This window comes from Chrysemys picta, chromosome 1, assembly GCF_011386835.1.
Source record: "Chrysemys picta bellii isolate R12L10 chromosome 1, ASM1138683v2, whole genome shotgun sequence".
NCBI classification, from domain to species: Eukaryota; Metazoa; Chordata; order Testudines; family Emydidae; genus Chrysemys; species Chrysemys picta.
The window spans coordinates 62,976,467-63,002,569 of record NC_088791.1 but is presented as its reverse complement, the minus strand read 5'-3'; the positions used below and the strand labels follow the sequence as shown (position 1 = coordinate 63,002,569).

The window sequence follows — 26,103 nt, the reverse complement described above, 5'->3', positions numbered from 1 at the left end:
CAGTTTGAAGCATGAGTTTCAGGTGCTTCTAATTCACTTTTGTGTCTTCTAGAGAATTACTTCTGCTGATCCTAACCTCAGACATAATTAGCTATTGCAATATCACCACTCACAAAGGACATAGTCAAAGACTGGCCCCAGAATTGATACTCCTTGGAAATTGCCCTAATTTGTAATACCTTAGGTTCAAGAATTCCCTCCCCCAAAATAAATGTTTCTTTAACAAATACAATCAAAGCCTCTTCCAAGATAAATCATTCTACATCAGTTCTTGAGTGAATCTTAAGCATATCTAGATTTCCAATACAGTAAAAGCATACTTATGGTATAGAGATTAAGAAATAAATTTCAGAATATAATACTACTAACCATTTTATAGTATTGTACATCTATAGTATTAAACATACTATGAAAATTGTACCAAATTCTTTATAAAGAATAATCTTCACAATATTACTGTGAGGTAGGTAGATAGTAAGTATTGGTATCCCCACTTTCTATATAGGAAACAAACAGAGGTAAATGCCACCATTTTTTAAATGTCTGCTAATTTTGTGTGCTTAACCTGAGACATGTTGAAGCAGGACTCAGGGAGGGGGAAGGGGAATCAGACCCAAGTTGTCTCAGGTTGGGCACCCAAAAACTGGAGCCACTCAAAATTAATGGGTGCTTCAGAAAATTGTGGCCTAAGTGACTTCCTGAAGGCCACACAGTAAATCAGTGGTAGAACTAGGCCTACAAGCCTGGTCTCCCAACTCTTAGTATCATGCTCTAATCCCTACATCATTCCACTTCCAACAAATTGCTTCTTAATAATCATATGATCTTTCTGATTAGTTATATTTGTAGGCAGAGGAATCCTATAAAGAAAGATGATGATCAGGGTGGCAAGTAGAAAGAGTTGATGAGAATACTTTGTGGAGGAGTGGTGCTGAAACCCACATTCTGGGAGGTGAAATAGGGGTAACACAAGGGTCCTCTCCTCCCAACCCCAACTCAGAAGTAATCAATCATTTGACTGCAAGTGATGGGTTTACATTACCCACTACCCATGCTGCCATGTCCACACCTTTTTAGCACCTATCTAAAGTGGCTTGTCTCCACTATGTTTTTATCATGACGTAAACTAGGCAGGGTCAGCCCTGGGTTGGAGGTATATAGCTGACATCACCTATCTATCTCACAGTAAAAACTACAAGTGCCTTATCACCATTTCAGATTTTTCAGTCAAATACCTATTGTGCATTAATTATCTCAATGTTAAAAACACCTTTGTATCAGTGAAGACAAAGCCTTAGAAGGGGCAAGGCCATGACTCCACACACATCCAGCGTGCTGGCAGGCAAAAGCAGGTCAATACTAAGGGGAGCACAGGCTACACCTTTTCAAAGGTGTAGCAAGTACTTCTGCTTACCATACTCACTTCAGCACTTCTGCCAGCAATATAGCTTAAAACAAGTGTAATGCTTCTCTACAGGGTCAGACATCACAGGTCTTTCCTCCTGCAGTGCTTCACTGGCTTATAGGGCTACTAGTGATGTTCTGGAAGGGTTTGTGGGGTCCTCTCATTAAAGTTCTGCCAACAAACGGAAGGGAGGGTTAGGCTGTTTTTGCCTCCTGTCGTGCAGCCTCCTGAAGTATCCACGGGAGGGAGACATACAAAGGCCCAGTACTTCTGCACTCTTCCTGGGGCACTCTCTGGCTGTCAAGCAGCATGGCTTCAGGGACTCCCAAGCCAGCAGCTGCCCCAGAACTCACGCTTAAGAGAGATTTACAGAGCAGAGAAGGTTCACAGAGAACCTGACACAGACTTAGAATGCACACATTTTCCTCCAGATTCTCCATAAGTCTTAAGGGCAGAGCAATGTGCATCCCCATTCCGATATCTCCTCCCTTCATGACCCCACCTTGCGCCAACCCTCTACTAACTCCTGGCACTATGGAGGGCCTGTCCATGTCAGAACAGGATAGTGCTGTGGAGGTAGCTGCACCCCACCATACACACACACAATATGAAGATAAAGTCTGCCCAGTTGGTCTTTTCCATGATGGGCCAGTTGAGGAATAACTGGGGAGTTATATTTGAAATGTTTGTAGTGATACCTATGGGAAATACCTTTAGTAAGAGGGAGATTGCAAGCCAATTAATTTAATTTACTTGGTGGATGTATCACATTGAGTACAAGCTTCCCACAGCGCAATTTCCCTCTTTTGTTCTGGCCGACTATTCCTGAATTCATTTTCTGGTCAGCATATCAAACAAAATGTAGATAACGTGGCTTAATAAATAAAAGGTCCACTGTGAAAAGTCATCCAAACCCAGAACACACTTCTGGGATGAAAGATCTGATTAAAGATATCACAGCCATAGTATGAATATGTAGATCATGAAGAAGGTTAGGTGAGGGTGCTGGATTTTGTTTGATGGAATGGATATAACATCCACATGATAAATGAAAACTAGAGAAGCCAAGTAATGGCATCTGTGAATCATCATATCAGTTTTTAAATTCTGGCTGGCATTAAAAAACAAAAAATTCAGAGCAGTGATGCTTGCAGGAAGATATTCCTTAGCATTGCTGTCACACTGCTTTTGAAAGTAGCAGCCTTTTGTCTTATGACAGCTTCTGTAGCCCCAAATGCTGCAAGGAACTTGTAGGGCAGTGGAAGATCATAGTCACAAGAATTAAGAGATGAAAAGTCCCTACTTGAGTTGAACCTACATCAAGCAATGGAGGTATACAAGAGACTGAATGAAAATCAAGACCAAAACATTACACCATATAAGGTAATTATGACCCTCAAGCCCATGAAGTGATGAGCTTGTTCCTAATGAGCTCAGAATCTGGTTGTATGTTTTCTCCAGGGAGAGTCTGCAACTTATTTACATTGGGTAAACTCAGTGGCTACACCCAAAAAGTTCAAACAACATGACATCATTGCCATTGCTTTTAAAAGACACATCTCTAGTGACAGTACAGCTTCCAATAGATGTGTCATTAATAGCTAGGGCATTGATACTACCTAAATAATAGAATTGTACAGAAATTGTACTAATTAATACACATTTTTATTACACAAATACATGCGTTTATATCCTTATGTGGTTATTTGTTTTTCCATAGCTTTGCTAGGCTAAGATTAAAAAAAAGCCATTCCTCACCTTTCTTATAACCAGAGTGGCGTTCCCGGGCCACACCTAGGGCTTGATCCAAAGCCCACAGAAGAATCCCATTGACCTCAAAGGACTTTGGTTCTGGCCCCTGCTGCACTGAGTCAATAGTCAGCAGTGACTATCTCTCCCTGCAGGTTCCAACAGCTGCAAATAGGATAAGTCAATAGACGAACACTGACAGTAGAGCTGGTAAAAAATAAATGAATAAAATTTCAAGTACATTCAATTTAAATTTAAAAAAAGATGAAATTTTCACTAAAAATCTTGATAATTCTTTTGACCAGTTCTACTTGCTACCTTTTTAATACTTCAGGGCTTGTCTTCACAGGGAATTGTCTGACATAGCTATTCCAGAGTAGCTCTGGAATATTCTCCCCAGATGGACACACACTATTCCAGAATAAAAGTCACTTTTATTCCAGAGTAATTGGTGCACTTCCAAAGTAGAGTAATTATTCTAGAATTTTAAAAAATCTTTTATTTTGGAACAGTGTGTCCCTCCGGGAAGCTCTTCCAAAATAGCTGTTCTGGTCAATTTCTCTGTATAGCAAAGCCCTCACTCTTGCAATGAAGAGTTCTAGAAATTGTGTCCAATGAGGCATTTACTCTCTCACTCATTACATTTTGAATTCTCACCCATTTAAACCATCACCAGCCTCACATGGAGCTTTCTGCAAGGGGAAAGCAGCGTGAAGTCACAGCTGGAATTCCATAGGAGCTGAGCTGGTGCAGGCGACTGCAAGGATGCACTGAATTAGCACAACTGCCTGTTGCCCTGCACACACAAATTCCCCAGCCAGCACCCATTCATTTTTTGGGTAGTACTGGCTCTCTGCCTGGGGGTGTATGTTTTGAGTCTCGTTATTTACCTTCACATCAGTGAGACACTTAATTATTTATCATACTGAGACATTTATTTTGTTGCCTATCGCCAAACAATTGGGCGTCTGACACATATAAAAAGACATTCAATCATATAACAGTAAAATCAGCCTTCCAGCTTTCACCACAATTCTTTCTCCAGGCAACCAAAACCCACTTGTCTGAACACATCCCAACAAAAAAATGTCTCCAGTGCTGCCCCAACCACTGCTGTCCTTGTTTGCACTATTAAAGACAAGAAATAATAATAAAACTGCAATCTAATCCACATAATGCAAATTATCATAACTGCATCTCTTAGCAAGTTGCAGTGTTCCCTTTCCTCAGGCAAAAGTATGGCTACCCCTGGTTGTGTGTGCATGTATAATATTATATAATTTGCACAAATATATACAGCCAAGTTTTATAGAATCATTTCTGCTTAAACTCTTCACTGCAGCAAGTCCTGCAACAGTTTTTTTCCCCTCAAATTACAAGGCACCACCTCCCACTTACAGAATTTCACAAACCTATATTGTTTCCATAAGAAGTGTTTACATATGATGTAGGCGCTGTTAGCTCTACAGTTGCATTTTACAGGCAAATTAACAACTTTGAGTTAGCAAAAAAAATTATGCCACAGAAAAGCACAGATGGTATTTTACATTAAATATATATTGTATTCAGATTATCCCTGGCCCCCGCTGCCTTCTCCGGCCACGGACTCATCTCTTCTCTCCCCCCCCTCATAGTCCCTGATCCCTGCTACCTCTTCTGGCACTGGGCTTCAGCCATGTGCTCCATCCCCTGGCTGCAGGGCTTTGGGACCCAGGATTTGGCCACAGGGCTGTGGGCTTGGACCCCGGGATCCGGCCACAGGGCTTCAGGCTCGGGCCCTGGGATCCAGCCACAGGGCTTCGGGCTCGGGCCCCCAGCCGTGTGGTGGCGGGTGTTGGCCCCGAGCTCACACCCCCCTCTTCCAATTGGCCCTAGTGCCCGTTGCCACCCTGGGCTTTGGCTGCACAGTGGCAGGCTCTGTCCCCCCAGCCACAGGGCCCCAGGTCACCACCCTTCCTCCCCATCACTCCTGGCCCCCACCACCTTCTCTGGCCTGGGCTTCGGCTGTATGCTCCATCCCCAGCCCACAGGGCTTCAGGCTTGGGCCCTGGGATGTGGCTGCAGGACTTTGGGCTCTGGCCCCCAGTCTAATTCCACTGCTAGTCAAAGGAGTTACACTGGTATAAAAGCGGTGCAAGAGGATAAGACAACAGGAGATGGAGAGGTAAGATCATCAATTTATTAAGCGACAGCCTATGGAAGAGCCTATGGTCTTGATTTGTCTGTCTCATGTTTTTTTGAATATTTGCCTAACTGTAACCCTGGGCCTTGCAGTAATCCTAATCCTGCATGTGTTGCCTTGTCAATATATTGCTGTTTTTGATTCATTCTTTGATGGCATCAAATGTAAGGCAATATAATAATCATGGGGGCTGTCTACATGTAAAAGTTGCCCTGGTTTAACTGAATGGGTGAATTTAAACTGATTTAGTTAAACCAGTGCAAACTCCAGCGTGGCTGCTCTTATTTCAGTTTAAGGCTATGTGTTCGCTGCAAAAATGGTGTGTTTTGATATTGGGATCACTAACTCAATATAAAATTGAATGGAGAGAAGGCACAAGTAGTTCTGACCTTGATGTAGCTAGTAGGACTAAGCCCAGAGATGAAAATAAGCCGGTACGGTACGGTGTACCGGCAAGAGCCAGTATATAGGCGACCGTACCAGCAGGGGGCAGCTTCCCTAGGCCAGCAATTTAAAAGGGCCTAGAGCCCCGGGCCCTTTAAATTGCCGCCAGAGGCCCGCTGCCAGAGACCTGGGATAGTGGCGGTGGCCGGGAGCCCCAAGGCTCCGGCGGCAATTTAAAGGGCCCGGGGCTCCCAGCAGCGGCCAGAGCCCTAGGTCCTTTAAATCACTGCCAGAGCCCTGATGCCAGAGCCCCGAGGTAGCAGCAGTGGTCCAGGGCTGCCAAGAGGATTCAGGGGGCCTGGGGCAAAGCAATTTTGAGGGCCCCTTCCATAAAAAAAAGTTGCAATACCATAGAATACTACATTCTTGTGGGGGCCCCTGTGGGGCCTGGGGCAAATTGCCCCACTTGCCCCCCCTCCCCCGGGAGGCCCTGCAGTGGCCAGGAGCCCCAGGGCTCTGGCGACGATTTAAAGGGCCCGGGGTTCCCAGCTGACGGAGCCCCGGGGTAGCGGCAGCGGCTGGGAGCCCCAGGGCTCGGGCAGTGATCTAAAGAGCCTGGGGCTCCTGGCAATAACCGGAGCCCCAGGTCCTTTAAATCGCTGCCCGAGCCCCGTGGCTCCCGGCCGCCCGAGCCCCGGGGCTCCCGGCCACCGCCGCAGCTACTACTACCATGGGGCTCCAGTAGTGATTTAAAGGGCCTGGGGATTTAAAAGCCCTGCCTCTTCTGGTTCAGGCCCCGCCCCCTTCTAGTTGAGGCCTTGCCCCCTACTCAGGACCCTGGCCCTGCGTACCAGTAAGTCTTTTAGTTACTTTCACCCCTGGCTAAACCCCAGTTGGGGGATATAGGGTGACCTCATCTAACTACACTGAGGTATAAACTACAGTGCCTTGTGTCCACTAGGATTTTACATTGAGATAGGAATCTGTAATTCACCACGTCTGTGTAAAGCCACTACTTTTTTGCAATTAAAACACAATCTGAAAGCGGCTTTTTCAGTTTAGTTTAAGTTGCCTGGGAACAAGTTGAAATTAAACCAAAATAGGGTGATCAAACTAAAATCAGACTGCCCACAGAGGGGTTTGCACCAGTTTAACTAAACTAGTTTAACACTCAATTTAAGGCCGTGGCTACACTCAAAACTTCAAAGCGCTGCCGTGGGAGCGCTCCCGCAGCAGCGCTTTGAAGTGCGAGTGTGGTCGCACACCAGCGCTGGGAGAGCTGCAGGTACTCCACCTCCACGAGGGGATTAGTTTACAGCACCGGGAGCGCGGCTCCCAGCACTGAGGCACTGTTTACACTGGCGCTTTACAGCACTGTAACTTGCTGCGCTCAGGGGGGTGTTTTTTCACACCCCTGAGCAAGAAAGTTGCAGTGCTGTAAAGCGCCAGTGTAGCCATAGCCTAAATTAAAGTGGTGCAACTTTCCTATGTATACAAAAAGTAGCAGTGTCTCCCAGAGAGACAGCACCCAAAAGACAATCCCTATCATAAGCTATGTCTTCAATGCCAAAGAGTTGTTTTTACTGCTTTTGTGCTCTCCTCGCTATCTGTATCTATCTATTGTCTCTTGTCTTATACTTAGCCCTGGTCTACACTGGGGGATCAATCTAAGTTATGCAACTTCAGCTATGTGAATAACGTAGCTGAAGTTGACATACTTAAATTGACTTACTGTGGTGTCTTCACCACGGTGAGTCGACTGCTGCTGCTCCCCCGTCGACTCCACCTGCACCTCGCACCAAGCTGGAGTACAGGAGTCGACGGGAGAGCACTCCAGGGTCGATTTATCGCGTCTAGACTAGACGCGATAAATCGATCCCCACTGGATCGATCGCTGCCCGCCGACCCGGTGGGTACTGAAGACATACCCATAGATTGTAAGCTCATGGGAGCAGGAACTATCTTTTTGTTCTGTTTGTACAGTGCCAAGCACAACAGAATCTTAATCCATGACTAGGACTCCTGGGTGCTATGAGAATACATACAATAAATAATAATAAATATATTGATATCTCTATCTTGATGTGAAATCCTAGTGGAGACAAGGCAGAGTAGTTTTTACCTTCATGTAGCTAGTCAAAGTCAACACAAAGCACCACAGCTAGGGGGCTGACCTCAACTAGCTACAGAGACAGAGACAATGGAGGTAAAAGCTACAGTGCTTTGTCTCCACTAGGATTTTATAGCAAGAGCGCTATCTCAGGTTAGTTATCTCGATGTAAAAATACATTTTTTTGCAATGAAGATATAGCCGGAGTGATTTTACCCCACTAGCTGGGCAGACAGAAGAGTTGGTCAGAGCTGATCAGATAATGGTAAGTATTTTTCAGAATTTTTTTTGAAAGAAATGAAAAAAAAAAAGCAAAAACTTTCCAGGTTTTGATTGAAAAAGTGAAAACATTTTGGTTTGCAGGAACATTTTTTGATTTTTCAAAACTGAAAAAAATTACCCAAAATGGAACAGTTTTAGGTTTAAAAAAAAATTCTGTTTAAAAAAAACTCCCAAACCCCAGAACATTAAAATGGCCATTTTTTGTCTAAAAAAAAGTTTTGATGGAATAATTGTGACTAGCTGTAATGCAATGCGACCCATTGCCCAGAGCAAATCCCTTTGCTTACTCCAATACAAGCTGAGGCGATTGTAATGGAGAGGGGTATAAACCAGCAATCAAGCGAAGGACAGTACTGGTCAGACAATGTCAAGAGGCTTAGGAGGAGGGATCTCCCAAGATTCAGCTGGTGAAGTCCAAGAAGAGGGTATCATCCCAGCGGTCAGGTCTGAACAAAGGCACACAAGCAGTGTCAAATCCTGCTCCCTCTGAACTTAACAGGGGCTTTGCCATTACTTTTAACAGGACTGAGATTTTGACCTTTCGGGCCTGATCCAAAATGTAGCGTAACCGACATTAGAACCCCACCCCAGACCAGGAGCTGGACTTGGCAGGCCCATCCATGCATAAAGAGGGAAGAAAGGGTGACTGGAATGTTCAACTTAGAATACTGTGCGGGGAGAAGCTGCTGTGAGCTAGGGGTAGGGTTACCATATTTAAAATATAAAAAAAGAGGATACTCCACGGGGCCCTGGCCCCGCCCCTTCCCCACCCGGCCCCGCCCCAACTCCGCCCCTTCCCTGCCCAACTCCGCCCATTCCCTGCCCCTTCCCCAAAGTCCCCGCCCTAACTCCGCCCCCTTCCCTGAGGGCCCCGCATTCCCCCTCTTCCCTCCCAGCCACACGAAAAGGGCTGCCCGAGCCCTACCGGCTTCACAGTTTGCCGGGCAGCCTCCAGACCCTGCGCCCCCGGCCGGCGCTTCCCCAGCGCAGCTGGAGCCCGGGACGGGAAGCACCCAGCCGGGGGCGCAGGGTCTGGAGGCTGCCCGGCAAACCGTGAAGCCGGTAGCACTCGGGCTTCGGGCAACCCCCTTGCCTCCAGACCCTGCGCCCCCGGCCGGGCACTTCCCCTCCCGGGTTCCGGCTGCTCTGCTCCTCCCCTGATTCTTCGGCTCTGTTTAAGAGCCTAGCTGCCCAAGCGCTATCGGCTTCGGGCAGCCCCCATGCCTCTGGACCCTGTGACCCCGGAGCCCGGGAGAGGAAGTGCCCGGCCGGCGGCTCAGGGTCCGGAGGCAAGGGGGCTGCCCGAAGCCGGTAGCGCTCGGGCAGCTCAGCTCTTAAACAGAGCAGAAGAGTCAAGGTAGGGAGCACAGCAGCCGCGGGAGGGGAAGTGCCCGTCCAGCGGTATTTTTCCCGGACATGTTCTGCTTTTTGGCAATTCCCCCCGGATGGGGGTTTGATTACCAAAAAGCCGGACATGTCCGGGAAAAACCGGATGTATGGTAACCCTAGCTAGGGGAGGATGTCCAGTGCTGAATATTTCATGGGCCTTCCTATCCCTGCATTATTTATCCGGCTAAAATGGAGCAGGAACCCAGCTGTTCTATAACATCCGTCAAAAAGGAAAACATTACAGTAAGCGAGTGGCATGTGACTCACCAACAAGCCAAAAGGAAATGATCCCAGCCCCTCCACTTTGGACCGACAGCTCTGCTCTGTCTTTGTTCATGTGTATTAAATAAAAACTTCAAAACAAACCCCACAAACCACAGTCACAATGGGTACAATACACAGCTAAAAAAGAAAACATCAGAACCCTCTCCCTGCCAGACACTTTGTCCTAAGAATGAAAAGGTCATTTTGATGCCACAAGGTCTTATGCCAACTGCCATTTTGCCAAACTATCTGTTTGCTCTCCGCCATTGCTAGCAACTGAATATCTGTAAGAATAGTCTGAACTAGAGTGTCAGATGAGTCAGCCTGTGCCTGAAAACAGGCTGAACAACTTTGCTATAGGTAACACAGAACTACTGTGTTAGCAACTGCCAGGGGCTCAAAGAAACTACACGGCAAATGTCGTTCTGCCTTCCTTAGCAAGGTAGATGCTGAATCCTCTGGTGTCTGAAAAAGTCCAAAAGCCAATTGTCCATAAGCCTGCCCACGCAACAGGGAAACTCTCAGTGTTGAGGCCAACACATTCCAAATGTTGACGTTAAAGGAGCAGCAGAATATAAAGCATTCCATCATCTCCTGCCCAGGTGGCAGTGGTAGATTAACACAAGGGCCCATGAGGCCGATGCCCAGGATCCCCAGCCAATTTGGGGGCTTCCATAGGACCCCTGGAACTTGTGTAGAAGTAGAGGGGGCCACCAGTGCTGGAACTGTGGCCTCACCCCCAGCCCCTCCTCTTCCTCCTCAGTGGTCTGCCCCCTGCTCCTCCTCTTCTCTCTGAGTCCCCGCCCGCAGGCCAGGTCAGAAGTCGGAGCCGGACAGTGGTAGGAGTCACCCAAGGAGCCTGGGTTGCTGTCGGGGGCCCTAGACCCTCCACCTGCCCTGGGCAGGGTGCCAGGGTGCCCAAGAGCAGTCCCTACCCCATGTCCCCGCCTCCTGGGCTGTGCTGCCCAGAGCAGGTGGAGTGGCTCCCTGAGTGGCTCCTACCACTGCTCAGCTCTGGCTTCTGGCCTGGCCAGAGGGTGGGGACTTGGGAGGAAGAGAAAGACTATGGGCAGGGCCCCATTGCAAGGGGGGTCCAAATGTTCTTTGTGCTCAGGGCCACAATAAATTTTAATCTGCCTCTGAGCTTGGCTTCTGACCGGTTTCGTATGTACCCTGTGTTTTGGGTGGTGTCTCCTACTGTTTCAGGTATCTTGCTCCAAAAAGGAGCTTGACTGCTTCTTAAATTTGTGCTGAATGAAGGGTGGCTGTCACACCCAACAGCTTCAATGAGATTTCACCCAATCCCCAGCACAACATCCCCCCATCTGTCTCAATTCCACCCACTGTGCCAATGGAGTCCAAAATGGTGATGCCCTGTATGACCCAACTGTGATCAGGTGTTCACCTCATGCTTGGTCTGAAGAGGTTAATGTAGGCTAAGAAGGGGGACAGTTAACCAGGCAGGCCACAGCTAAGGGGAATCAGGTGGTTTATGTAATCCCTAGAGTGACCAGGAGGAGGCACACTAGCAGTGAGCTGTAACCCGGAGTAGAGGATGGGCCTGGGTTTCCCTGCCAGCCACTGGGGAAGTGGCACCAGCTGAGCAGCAAATGGGAAGACTGCCTGAGCCTGTTTGGAAGAGACTTTGATACCCTAGAAGGGTAGGACACATTTGACTTGGCCAGAGGGCTAAGCCACATACACAGAGCATCTTGCCTCACTGAAAGTCAGGAAGAGAAGGCAGGGCATGTGGCAAGAGGTGGAAAGGGGGCATCAGACCTGGCATCAGCTAATCCCCAGAGCAACTAGGAGGAAGTGCACTAGTGGTGAGCAGACCCCACAACATCAGTCCAAATAGAAAGAAAAGAAATAATTTACAAATTACAAATGACACAAGCATGCCTATTTACATAGTATTTTTCTGCCAGGACTTCTTCAAATCACCAACCCTGACTGATTTACTCCCATCCAAATCTCCTTGGGGTGTTCTCTCTCCCTGCCCAATTTTCTTTCAGCTATCCAAGGGGGGCCTCTTTCAATGAGCCCCTGGAGATTGTCTGTTGTTTCTGTGAAATCTGCTGTCTGGGACAAATCCTGCCTATGTTGTTAATGGGGAACTCATTGTCATAATAACTGTTTCACCTCCTATTTTAAATCACAGTACATTTTCTCTTGAATTTGACTGCTTCCATTTCTTAGTGCTGCAAGTGCAAATGTTTTAATTTTCTCATCAGACTGTGGTTTCTTACCACTGCAGCCATCTCCTCACCTGTAAGCCACTTTAGGCATATGTTCTCCTAGTCACATAATTTCCATTAAGGAGAAGGAGCATAACACATAAGCACCAAATATGTCCCTTAGTTAGTTTTTTTGTGTGTGTATATATATATGTATTACACACAGAGAACAAAACTATGTTGAAAGAACATTATTTCAGTCCAAAGTCAATCACTGAAAAAGTTAAGAAATGCCAGAATTAAGGTTGCCTCTACAACCTTAATTTGGCCACCTTATGCATATATAGTATGATGCACTAATTATATAATCACCTGCTATTTTTTACATGGGACTCATTCAGTGACCCAAAAGGACAGTACTCACTCAATGAGCAGCTATTCAATATTTTGTTTTCTCCTTGTCAATAAGGTGATTCCAGGCCTTATTTACAGCACACTATTCACACCCTGCTGTGAAGACAGAATCAGGGCCGGCTCTAGCTTTTTTGCTGCCCCAAGCAGCAAAAAAAAGCGCCGCCCCCGAGCCCCCCCAGCCGAGCGGCCGCGCCACCGGAACCCCCGCCAGCCGAGCGCCGCCGGAACCCCCGCCAGCCGAGCGCCGCCCCCCCGCCGAGCGCCGCACACTGGAACCCCCCCCAGCCGAGCGCCGAGCCCCGCGCTGCCCCCCCCCGCCGAGCGCCGCGCACCGGAGCCCGCCCCCCGTGCCGAGCACCGCCGGAAACACACCCCCCCCAGCGCAAGCCCCGCGCTGCCCCCCCCGCCGAGCGCCGCGCCGCTGGAGCCCGCCCCCGCCCACTGCTGAGCGCCGCCGGCACCCCCCTCCAGCGCCGTGCCCGCGCTGCCCCCCTGCCGACTGCCGCATGCCGGAGCCTGCCCCCCGTGTGCCGAGCGCCGCCGGAACCCCCCCCCGCCGAGCGCTGCGCCGCCGCCCCCCCGCCGAGCGCCGCGCCGCGCTTCTCCCGCTGCCCCTTACCAGGTGCCGCCCCAAGCACGTGATTGGGTGCCTGGTGCCTGGAGCCGGCCCTGGACAGAATTATACATTTCATAATGGGCTTTTCTATGGTGCTCATCACCATAGTATCTGTGTGCTTCACAAACATTAATGAATTTATTTTCACAACACACCTATGAGGTGAGGGGGTGTTATCTCATTTTACATATGGGGGAACTAAGGCACAGAGATATTAAGGCCAAAAGTGTTTCCCCCCAACTCCCAGTCTGAGTTTTCCTCTCTCTCTCCAGCCCCAGGCTCTAGTCCTATTCCCCCTGCCCCAAGGTTCCTTGTCCCAATCTACTCCCTTGATCACTCATATGTCCTAGTCCTCTCTGCGTTTGACTTGTCTGCTTCCTCCTCCACCAGCAGGAAGTCCTTGAGAACACAAGAGAGACAGGCTCCTTGCTCTCAGGTCAGATGCCTGGACCTAGCATGGCTTGCAGTAGCCTGGAGCTACAATTGTAGTTAAAGAGTCCTGCTCATCCCCAGGCTGGAGCATGCCCATTGAGGATTGCAGGGCCGGCTTTTTAGCCGCCCCAAGCAGTGCGCAAAATTGCTGCCGCGGACAGCGGGGGCAGTTCGTGCGCCGTTAAGGCGGCACGCGCGTTTCCGCCGCGGCGGCAATTTGGCGGCAGCTTCAGCCGGAAGACAGAAGCTGCCGCCAAATTGCCACCGCGGGCAGCTGAACATAGAAGCTGCCGCGGAATTGCCGCCGCCGCGGAAACACGTGTGCCACCCGAACGGCGCATGGACTGCCCCCGCTGTCCGCGGCGGCAATTTGGCGCGCTGCTTGGGGGCAAAAACACACGGACTGCCGCCCCTGGCAGACTGCTGCCCCAAGCACCTGCTTGGAAGGCTGGTGCCTGGAGCCAGCCCTGGAGGATGGACTATTTAGGGCATCTAGCTTCCAAAATCTAAGAAGCCTCTACTAAGCATGTATGAACTGCCATTTTTCAAAGCTTATGCCATTTGGCTTATAACTTGGCCAAATTTGGGTCGATTTTAATGGGGATGGCAAATGGCACATCCCTGACACAAAGGCTACTCCCTGCCAAATTGCAAGTCTCTTTCCCAAAGCTTGGGGGCACTAGAGTTTTTTTAAAAAGTCATCAGAATGTAACATGGGCAAAACAATGTATTTTCCCCTAGCCTTGTTTTTGGAAACAGCTGAACTGTTTTGGCTGAAATAAAAAATAAAATAAAAGAAGAATTTAAACTGAGGCAATGCCCTGGCATGGAAAATTTCAGCCCAAACAGTAAAGTTTGGGAAAGCTATAAACAATTGAAAATAGGGTCTTATCATGGGAAGTGTTGGGTAACCTTAATAATAGGTGGCGCTATCTGCCCTAGCTATAGAGCTGACTGACAGTGAGTGTGTGCACGCATGCAGAAGAGTGTATTAGTCATAGGGTGTAAACTCCTTGCCTTTTCAGGTGAGGAGAAAAACTCCTCTGTTTGTACTGTTTTGAAGTATACCACAAGTAAAACCAAAAACATTGATATGAGGTCCTCCTCAGGGGTGGAAAGCAAGCAGTGACATAACACAATAGTTAAGGAAAAGAAAGGAAAAAGCACATTGTGTCTATTTAAAACTTGAGAAGTATCTACATAAGCAAATATGAAATTACCCAAACTGGAATTTGATCACAACAGAAGGATTAAAACCCTTACTCTCTCGCAACAAAACTTGAGCAGGATCTTTATCACAAACGGTCAAGCCTTTGGCCTTCTTTCTTATCCAGAATATAATACCTCCAGCAGCACGAACTTCTGGTACAGCTACTGAATTACCAGTAGAAGTACATTTTGATCTTGAATAGATGGGTGGAACAGGAAGAAGGTTCTTTATTATGTAACTGACAGTTGGATAGTAGTAATTCTGCAAATGCAAAACATATTACCTGACCGTTGTTGGTTTGATCCAACTCGTCATATATGGAGATGCATTCCATTAATTTTCCATTCTGCTGACAGTCCAGATGCACCAGATCTCGGCAGTGAGAGTGACATGTATATCTGCAATCTGAAACATATATATAAAGAAAAGATATTTAGAGAAGAACTTGCTGTTGCTTTGAGAGTAACATAAATCATTTTAATGCAAATTAGAGTCTGAATGCAAATAGGTCTCTTTCCAAAATAGCACGAGTTTAATGTAATGTATGCTATAATTTTTTTAAAATCCCTCCCACAAAGTAAGCTACAAAGTGAAATTCCTAAGCTGTTTAAACAGTTTATGTTTAGACAACTTATGAATTTCATGAACTATCTAGTATACCTGTGAGAAGCAGCGTGGTCTTGTAGATGGGAGATGGAACTGGGGGTTAGAATCAGCAACAGAAACCAGATCTCTCGACACTGATTTCCTGTGTGACGTCAGGCAAATTAATTAACTTCTTTGAGTTTCAGTTTCCCCATCTGTAAAATGTGACTAATAATAGTACACACCCTGCCAAATGAAAACGCACCTTTCTAGAGAGAATTGAGGTCTACAAATGGTATATGGTAGGTATTATTAACTATTATCATTTAATTACCAGAGAGAAAATATTGTCCAAAGCAGAACAGGGGATTTTGTCAAGTTTCCTGAATTTTTTTCCTGGCATTGCCACTGACTTGCTGTATGATCTTGGACAAGTCACTTAAACTCAATTTACCAGTCTGTTAAATGGACATAACAACACTTCGCATTTTTCAGATCAAAAGTTCAGATAAAAGGTTGTAGATGACTGCACTGGGCAGTACAGCATGGGGAGAAGGTGACCAGCCCTCTGTGGAGAAAGAAGTGGTTCGGGACTATTTAGAAAAACTGGATGTGCACAAGTCCATGGGGCCGGATGCGCTGCATCCGAGGGTGCTAAAGGAGTTGGCGGGTGAGATTGCAGAGCCATTAGCCATTATTTTTGAAAACTCATGGCGATCGGGGGAGGTCCCAGATGACTGGAAAAAGGCTAATGTAGTGCCCATCTTTAAAAAAGGGAAGAAGGAGGATCCGGGGAACTACAGGCCAGTCAGCCTCACCTCAGTCCCTGGAAAAATTATGGAGCAGGTCCTCAAGGAATCAATTATGAAACATTTAGAGGAAAGGAAAGTGATCAGGAACAGTCAGCATGGATTCACGAAGGGGAAGTCGTGCCTGACTAACCTAATTGCCTTCTATGATGAGATAACTGGCTCTGTGGATGAGGGGAAAGCAGTGGATGTGTTATTTCTTGACTTTAGCAAAGCTTTTGATACTGTCTCCCACAGTATTCTTGTCACCAAATTAAAGAAGTATGGGCTGGATGAATGGACTGTAAGGTGGATAGAAAGCTGGCTAGATCGTCGGGCTCAACGGGTAGTGATCAATGGCTCCATGTCTAGTTGGCAGCCGGTTTCAAGTGGAGTGCCCCAAGGGTCGGTCCTGGGGCCGGTTTTGTTTAATATCTTTATTAATGATCTGGAGGATGGTGTGGACTGCACTCTCAGCAAGTTTGCAGATGACACTAAACTAGGAGGCGTGGTAGATACACTAGAGGGTAGGGATCGGATACAGAGGGACCTAGACAAATTAGAGGATTGGGCAGAAAAAAACCTGATGAGGTTCAACAAGGACAAGTGCAGAGTCCTGCACTTAGGACGGAAGAATCCCATGCACTGCTACAGACTAGGGACCGAATGGCTAGGTAGCAGTTCTGCTGAAAAGGACCTAGGGGTCACAGTGGACGAGAAGCTGGATATGAGTCAACAGTGTGCTCTTGTTGCCAAGAAGGCTAACGGCATTTTGGGCTGTATAAGTAGGGGCATTGCCAGCAGATCGAGGAACGTGATCGTTCCCCTTTATTCGACATTGGTGAGGCCTCATCTGGAATACTGTGTCCAGTTTTGGGCCCCACACTACAAGAAGGATGTGGAAAAATTGGAAAGAGTCCAGCGGAGGGCAACAAAAATGATTAGGGGTCTGGAGCACATGACTTACGAGGAGAGGCTGAGAGAACTGGGATTGTTTAGTCTCCAGAAGAGAAGAATGAGGGGGGATTTGATAGCAGCCTTCAACTACCTGAAGGGGGGTTCCAAAGAGGATGGAGCTCGGCTGTTCTCAGTGGTGGCAGATGACAGAACAAGGAGCAATGGTCTCAAGTTGCGGTGGGGGAGGTCCAGGTTGGATATCAGGAAAAACTATTTCACTAGGAGGGTGGTGAAACACTGGAATGCGTTACCTAGGGAGGTGGTGGAGTCTCCTTCCTTGGAGGTTTTTAAGGCCCGGCTTGACAAAGCCCTGGCTGGGATGATTTAGCTGGGAATTGGTCCTGCTTTGAGCAGGGGGTTGGACTAGATGACCTCTTGAGGTCCCTTCCAACTCTGATATTCTATGATTCTATGATTCTATGATTCTATGATTCTATGACCCCAGCTTCAGTGCCCTTTAGGAATAAATTAATGCACACTGACAGCTGGATAACAAACACACATCAAGTCACAGGTACTCTGTGTGGTAAAGTATTACCATCAGAAACCTGCATTCAGTAGTGATGTATAAACCTCACTTCCTGGCTCACAAAGATCAGCTGTGATGACCACAGATATTTAAATCAATAACAATAGGTACGTAGAACATAATTCTATTTTGACAAAAGGCTCATCAGGTTTCAATTTTCTACCCTCAAACCTGTAAATATTTATTTTTATGCCGTTTTTAAAGCAACTGCTGGCTTGCTCAGAAACATTGCTAGCTTTGCTGTTTTCATATTGTCGGAGATAATCAAAAACCGGCAGAGCTGGTAGTGCCAACTATAGTTAAGTTTTCACAACATTTTCCATTTTAAGACCTTGTTTTAAAGTTTTCCCAAACTTTAACCATTCAGACTGAATTTTTTCATGCTGGGTTGTCTGCTTCAAGTTGAGTTTTTTCAAAAAGTTTCAGCTAAAATGGTTCAGCCATTTCTGAGCATGAGGTTAGGAATGTTAAAAAAAACAAAACAAAACAACAACTTATAAACATTTAGTTGAAAACTTTAGTATTTCTATCCTTTAGAGCAAAGATTTCAAATTTGGTAGGGGCTTTGCTCTGGTGACAGGGTTGTGCCTTTTCATGTTCATGCGAATAAAAATCCAAATTTGGCAAAGTTATAAGCCTTTGAAAAATCTCAGTTCACGTGTTTAGTAAAGACTTGTTAGAGTTAGGCAGCTAAATTCTCCAAAGATTCCATCTGCAATGAGCATGGTCCAGCTTAAGGACCAAGGGACCAAGTAGGACTTTCCCTGAAACTGCCCCATTTGTTGTGGGCCATATCATCATTAAATAAGGAGTTAGGTAGGGGCGGAGAGACTGGGACTGGATTAGCAAGGAGACTGGAACAAGGAGCCTTGGGGTAGGGAACACTGGCATGAGGAGTCTAAACAAGAAGATTGGGAGTGGGACCAGGTTTCTGGGGGGAGATGGAGAGATTGAGATGATAATTTAGTGGGGATACTGGGGCAAGGAGTCTGGGGGAGAGACTGGGAGCTAAGGTGGTGGTGATAGAAGACTGGTTGGGAAAAGAGACTGGGATCAGGGAAGGACATTTCTGAGTCTCATCATTCCTCAGCTATCAGCAAATATCTGTGAAGCTCACTAGCAAAGTTTGTGTGTCTTGTCCCTTTCTACTGCTATCAGTTACTCCATTAGATCAACTGGCAGGAGGTCTATGTAGTAGATCTGAAAGTTCAAACCCTGCTGATGAGCCATGTGGGTGTCTACATGATGGAATTTGTGTTTTCATTTGGCAGGGTGTGTAATCAATAAGGCAGGAGACTAAAGGAAGAGGAAGGATAGTTCATGGTTAGGGCAGCCGAATGATGCCCTGGAGAATTAGATTCTATCCATACCTCTGCCACAGAGTTCCTATGTGATGTTGGGCAAGGCACCTCAACCAAACATCAACTAATTGTGTGTTCCTCATTTTCTGGATGTACAACGTGAAACCCTGGGTCTGATTTCCAGAAGTGCTAGGCATTAAGAGCTGCATCTGAAATTAATAGATGTGCTTTGAACATATAAAGTACTATATAATGCTAAGTCCTCTGAAAAATCAAGTCCCATGTGTCTCAAGTTGTGCAACCAAAATATATGAACACTTTTGACCTTGAACACTTTGTGCCTCAGTTCCCCATCTGTAATATTAGATACTACCCCTCACTGCACAGGGGCATTGTGAAAACAAAATCATTAATGTCTGTGAAGACCTCAGATACTATAATGATGAGCACCATAAAAAAGCCCATGAGGAAGTTAATAATTCTCTATTCAGAGTAGGGTCTGAGTGCCATTCAGTCAATCAGTCCTAAAGCACACACTTATGAATAACAAGAATAAAATAATACATTAAATAGATGCTCAGCTAGTGAGTATGGTCCATTCAGTGCACTGACTGAGGCAGGGGTCCTACGGTGGAAAAACAGCATGTGATCATGTAATTAAAGACTGTCTCATAATGCATATACACTAGGTGGGAGAGGGGGTCAAATTAAGGTAGCACTGGCATTCCTAACTTTTGAGTACTTGACTTTGCAACCTTAATAATGTTTTTATGTAGTTTGTGTGTGTATATAGAGCTTGTTCCCATTATATACACAATCATTTTGACAAATCATATTAGGGAACAGTGTGTTGGTTAAATAGTATTCTAAGACAGGATTAACTAATGAAATTAGGAAACATTCTCTTTCAATCCTATTTTGTTTCTTATTTATAATTCATTTTAATCTGTGTAACTTTAATGTCATTTATAAGACAGGCCCATAACTTCCTCCTGACTCTTAGAGACATAATTGCAGAAAACATAAAAGCTTCATCTCTGTAAATCCAATTAAAGCTTTCTGTCATAAGCTAGATTTTAACAGACAGAATGTAAGTTTAATGAGTGAGACTGGAAAAGAAAAGATTATCTCTACTATAACAGAAACGCAATTAGAACATTTTACCCACGCAGTTCAGTTTTTTAAAAAACTATTCCACAGATAAGAGTACAATGTACAACAGAGGTACAGGTATTGTCAAACTAAAGGGAATTTACTTATTGGATGATCCTTTACTGAAACTATTACTACTCCCACTCCCAAAATATCTGAACTTCAGAAAAAATTATCTGTGCTTCTAAGATCAGTATTTTGCTAGATTATCAATGGACTTCTGCTTGGAAATTTATTAGAATCTGGTATTCTTTTCTGATGGCATCTGAAATGTCTGTTGCCTTGGAAGAAATCAAAACCTTTAACAAGTACTGCTAACAAAAACATTCACTGACGTTTTTTAAAAAAAAGGACTTGCTCAAATTAATCAGTAAGGATATTAAGTCTGTCTTCTGAAATAAAACTATTGTAAAAGTGAGGTATATGTATAATGAAAACTTTAGCTATACTTATCTCACTGGTGTTATAAATTAAAAATGCAAATGTAAATGTGTAAATATTTATTAAATATACAAATATTATCTTTTAAAAATTGTGTTGTCAATTGCTGAGGCAAAATCTAACGTTTTATGTTACTTAGCATTTCACTACTGCATTAGATTCAAATTGCCTTATTCAACAGCCTAAAGTTGAAGAAAAAAGCAGTTCAATAAATTCTAAAATTATGTGATATTGAGAACACTTGTATTTTGCTTTTGTGGTAAACTGTGAGAGTCCCAAGCATTCATTTAGGTGCATAGTCCCTACCTGACGCTTGTGTTTTCTTCACTTGAAACTTGATTTTGCTTGATAGCTTGTAAATAGCAGTTCCCATAACCGATTCTCTGCAGCGTTGTGCAGAAATAGACAAGCAACTGAACAGGCAGGCAGCTGAGCAGAGGCTACAACAAACAGACCTTGGTAATTGAGCTTCATTGGCTCAGATAGGAGCAAGGAAGAAATATGGTGCTCAAGAGCACAAGTCCCTACATTCTGATGTTGTCTTTTTTCTGGCCCTTGTAAATTAGAACACTAATTCCTGTGATGACCTGGAAAATTTGACTTTCAAATGAATATGCATACTATAGACTGTGTGGAACCAAAACAAAGAGTACAGAGAAAACAGACATATGCTTGTATCTTTTTTAACTGAAATAAATCCTTCAGAATAAGTCTTTATTTCAAGCTCTGAGGAAGCTATGCTGTATAGTTCTACTACTCCATAGATTAGGACGTTAGCCAGTACAACCTATGTTACTTGATTGATTGTGGTTTGCTTCCCAGCATCACAAGCAAGATGACTGCTACAGTTGCTGCAAGAGAGGTATACTTTTAGAGTAGGGTTACCATACGTCCGGATTTTCCCGGACATATCCGGCTTTTTGGGCTCCAAATTCCCATCCGGGGGGAAATCCCAAAAAGCCGGACATGTCCGGGAAAATCGGGACATGCGGGCCGGCGGTGCGGGTGCTCGGGGGCGGGCCGGTGGTGCCGAGCCGGGGGCTCGGGGGCCGGGCCGGCGGAGCGGTGCCGGGCCGGGCCGGGGGCCGGGCCGGCGGTGCGGTGCCGAGCCGGCGATGCCGGGCCGGCGGTGCGGTGCCGGGGGCCGGGCCGGGGACCGGCAGTGCTGGGCGGGCCGGGGGTGCTCGGCCGGGGGCCCGGGGGCCGGGCCGGGGACCGGCAGTGCTGGGCGGGCCGGGGGTGCTCGGCCGGGGGCCCGGGGGCTGGGCCGGGGACTGGCAGTGCTGGGCAGGCCGGGGGTGCTCGGCTGGGGGCCGGGCCCGGGGCCGGCACCCCAGGGCCCGAGCCAACCCAGGCTGGAGACGCCGGGGGGGCCAGACTGGGCCGCGCCTCCTCCCCCCACGCCCCCCTTACCTGCTTCAGGCTTCCCGCGAATCAAATGTTCGCGGGAAGCAGGGGAGGGGGCGGAGACTTTGGGGAAGGGGCGGAGTTGGGGCGGGGGGCGTGGGCGGGGCCGGGGCCCGTGGAGTGTCCTCCTTTTGGAGGCACAAAATATGGTAACCCTATTTTAGAGCTTCCTGGAAAATGGTTCATATTTTTATTCAAAAGTCTATTTTCAGGCAACAGATCACAGAAGGAAGGAGAAACCAAAGTAATTTCCATGTGGCAATGACTCCTTTTGATTTACACTGTATTTATATAGTGCCTTTACTATTAATGTCCTACATTTGAATTTGAACTTAACTTATACTTGACTTAAGTGTTTGGACTTGTTTTGGTTATGTTTACATTAGTGAATAAGTCTCAGATGATTACATTCCATTTTTCCATTTTTGTTTCCAAACTGGGGCTGGTTCACCAGGTTCATTAGAAGTCATGGGAAAATTAAAAAACAAATTGGATTACTTGGGTTTCAAATAATTGCTAAATATAGGTTGTTTGCAGCTCAGTTCTGCTCTTATGCTGGTTTTACCTCTCTATAATTCCCTTTGCTAAATGGATTTATTCCTGATTTGCAGTATCTTTATGCCCAGGGCTAGCTCAATCTGTCTCAGAACATAGAACATTCTCCCGACTGCTGTAAATTGTGCCCATCTGCAATAGCCCTCAAAGGTTATTCTGTCAGCCAAGGATTGTCTGCAGTAATATGGCCACTCCTTCTGTCTTCAGGCTCACTTCAAAGGCCATGAGGCCTTCGTCATCTGGAGAGAGATTCCCCATAGCCATTCCAGAGGCATAAAGGGACTATGAAGTTGGCTTAACCAGCTTCTAAGGGAAATTTGCTGGAAACCAGCTAAGCCAACTGGAAGAATCTCCAGGAAGGCTGTTAAACCAGCTTCACAACATCTTTGTGCCACTGAATGGCACAAAGGGGATGTATCAGGTCAGAGGATGTGGCAGTGGGAGTATCTTTACACTGCAGTTAAAAACCCACGGCTGGTCTGTGCCAGCTGACTCCGGCTTGCTGGGCCCAGGATAAGGGGCTGTTTAATTGCAGTGTAGACATTTGAGCTCAGCTTAGAGCCCAGCTCTAGGACCCTGTGAGGTGGGAGGGTCCCAGAGCTTGGGCTGCAGCCCGAGACAGATCATCTACACTGCAATCAGGGCCTGCTCCAGGCACCAGGCAACCAAGCACATGCTTGGGGCGGCACCTGGTAAGGGGCGGCCAATCTTGGGGTGGCGGGGGGCAGCGCGGAGCGGCGCGGCATTCCGCAGGGGGGGAGGGGCGCTCCGGCGCGCGGTGCTCAGCGGGGGGGCGGCGCAGCGCCCGGCGCTCGGGGGGGGGGGGTCTGGCGGCGCTGCGCTCGGCGGCGCAGGGCGCAGCATTCGGGGGGGGGTTCCGGCGGCACGGCGCTCGGTGGGCGGGGGGGCTCGGCAGGGCGGCGCTTTTTTTTGCTGCTTGGGGCAGCAAAAAAGTTAGAGCCGGCCCTGACTGCAATTAAACAGCCCCTTTGCCTGAGCCCCGCGAGCCCAAGTCAACTGGCATGTGCCAGCCACATGTGTCTAATTGCAGTTCAGACATACCCTAGGTCTCTTATCTTTCAAACAACAACTAATGCTCTACTGGAAAGTACAAGTTATCAATTATTCACAGCTCTTCTCTCTTTCTACAACTGTCCCAATCCACTTAAAAATACTAGTGGAAATATATATAAGCAATAAATAAGTAACAGTTTAATATCTGGATGCATAAAGTTAGTCAACAAAATCCGTATTTAGAAACCTAGAAATGGGCAGGTTTTCAGAGGTGTTGAACATTCAGAATCCATATTGACTTCAAGTGATGTTTAGGCTGTTCAGCACCTCTGAGAAATCAAGTGATTATTTAGATGCCTAGGTTTGAAAACTTTGGCCAACATGCCAGGCATATCATCTGCTTTTCCTCATCTGCAATGCAGATCAGAACATGGGATGCCGCACAACCGACCTTCATCTCTTTCCTGTCTGGTATGCAAATAAATAAGCTCCAGTGGCCAAAACAGAAAAGGTGCAACAAGCTTATTCATTATTGTAGAATAAGAATAAAAAATGGAACAGCTGATCTATTGTATTTCAAAAATATAACCTTTGCTCTGTAGCAGATAAAAAAAGTTGATCAAAAAGTATGTAGTTATGATATAGGGTCTCATAAAAGGACACTGTGGGTTTATAAGGAATAATAAAATATATAGAAATCCACTGAGCTTCAAACAGAAAAGTGAAGGATGTAACTGCAAATGAAAAAAATTGCTATTTGATAGTACATATTAATAGTATAAAAGGACAAAGTGCAGTTTTTAATCATTTTTGATAAAATAATGATCTTTTTCTTTTATACAGCTGCCAAATATAATTTTGATTATTACTATTTTTAATTCATGTAAAACTACAACACTAATCCATCATTATGCCTGTCACCTACAAAAGCTTTTTACTGGTTACACTGTAGACTGACAAGTTGTGTATTTACTGTATAAAACTAAAATTTGAGCTAAAAAATCAAAGAGGTACAACTGCAGATAAATGGTTTAGCAACAAGAACTAAACTATAATCTTTCCATAACTTTAAAGAGTTGTAATCTTGTTGAAAGTCATAGAAGCCAGGATGTAATATGTTACACCTCACGTTGAATATTGATTGGCTTCTTAGAGATGGTCCAGTTTACTAAAATCGAGTGTAGTACTGAAAAACTACAGTGAGCCAAATTATTCATTCTAACAATATTGTTCATGATAAAAGTGGGGGGATAGGACAATGTGGAAGTGTTTGCATTTGAAAATAACTTGAACACAGACGTCCGAAGTTTAAAATTTTTTGCCTTAATCTGTACTTATGAGGGGAAAGGGCTATATATAACAATGTTGTATTCCTTCCTCTATTTTTCTCCTTAATAGAAATTAGAAAATAAAGACTTTTCTATAAATCTATGACTTAGGCCTGGTCTAGGCTACAAAGTTGGGTCAACATAAGTCACCTAGCATTACCCTAGTTGTGCGTGAATCTACACTCACATTTGTCTCCGGTTGATGTAAGGGCCCCATTATGGCAATGCAGTAACATCACTTCCCAGCATTGTCTTGAGCCTTGGTCAACCTACAGTGTGAGTATACACATTGCGTTACCTATCTCAACCCTAACAGTTCTCCAGCAGCTCTGCCACAATGCCTAACAATGACCGTTCTAGTCACAATTGTCAACTCCACTACCCAGGGATCAGAGACTCGAAGCCATTGAGCCAGCCCTCCCTCCCCCCTTTAAAAACCTGCGTATTTTTAAAATGCATTTTCCTGACTGCCCAGCTTGGTAAGCATACACAGAAGCGCTCCCTTGCGTGCACCTACCCAACCGACCATGCTGGCTACACGCTTCCGACATGCTCCTGCCTATAGCAGACAAGAGGTATTTGATCTTCTGGGCCTGTAGGGAAAAGAGGCTGTGCAGGCAGAGCTATGGCGCAGATGTAGAAATGTGGACAATCTATGAGCAGATTGCATGGGTATGCAGGCGAAGGGGTACAACAGGGATCAGCAGCAATACTGCATGAAAGCAAAGGAACTACAGCAGGCACGCCACAAGGCAAGGGAGGCCAACAGTCGATCTGTTACTGAACCGCAGCTTTGTTAATTTTACAATGATCATTTCTCCAATTTTTCCAGATCATTATGAATTTTAATCCTATCCTCCAAAGCACTTGCAGCCCCTCCCAGCTTGGTATCATCCGCAAACTTTAGAAGTGTACTCTCTATGCCATTATCTAAATCACTGATGAAGATATTGACTAGAACCAGAACCAGAACTGATCCCTGTGGGAACCTACTTGATATGCCCTTCCAGCTTGACTGTGAATCACTGATAACTATTCTCTGGGAATGTTTTCCAACCTCTTATGCCCGCACCTTATAGTAGCTCCATCTAGATTGTATTTTCCTAGTTTGTTTGTGAGAAGGTCATGTGAGACAGTATCAAAAGCTTAGTTAAATCAAGATATACCACATCTACCACTTCCCCCCATCCCCAAGGCTTGTTGCCCTGTCAAAGAAAGCTATAATGACGTGATTTGTTCTTGACAAATCCATGCTGACTGTTACTTATCACCTTATTATCTTCTAGGTGTTTGCAACTTGATTGCTTAATTATTTGCTCCATTATCTTTCCAGGTACTAAAGTAAAGATGACCGGTCTGCAATTCCCCGGGTTGTCCTTTTTCCCCTTTTCATAGATTGGCACTATCTTTGTCCTTTTCCAGTCCTGTAGAA

General features: G+C 46.0%; 1 protein-coding gene across 2 annotated transcripts in view; it reads right to left on the bottom strand.

Annotated features, from left to right (window-relative positions):
* RASSF3 (Ras association domain family member 3) overlaps positions 1-26,103 on the bottom strand; it is a 158,964-nt gene that overhangs the window by 92,269 nt on the left and 40,592 nt on the right. For both annotated transcript variants that reach the window (XM_065558248.1, XM_024108067.3), the window contains exon 2: positions 14,898-15,019. In XM_065558248.1, the coding sequence (XP_065414320.1) occupies positions 14,898-15,019 (122 nt within the window). The remainder of the gene's footprint in view (positions 1-14,897; positions 15,020-26,103) is intronic.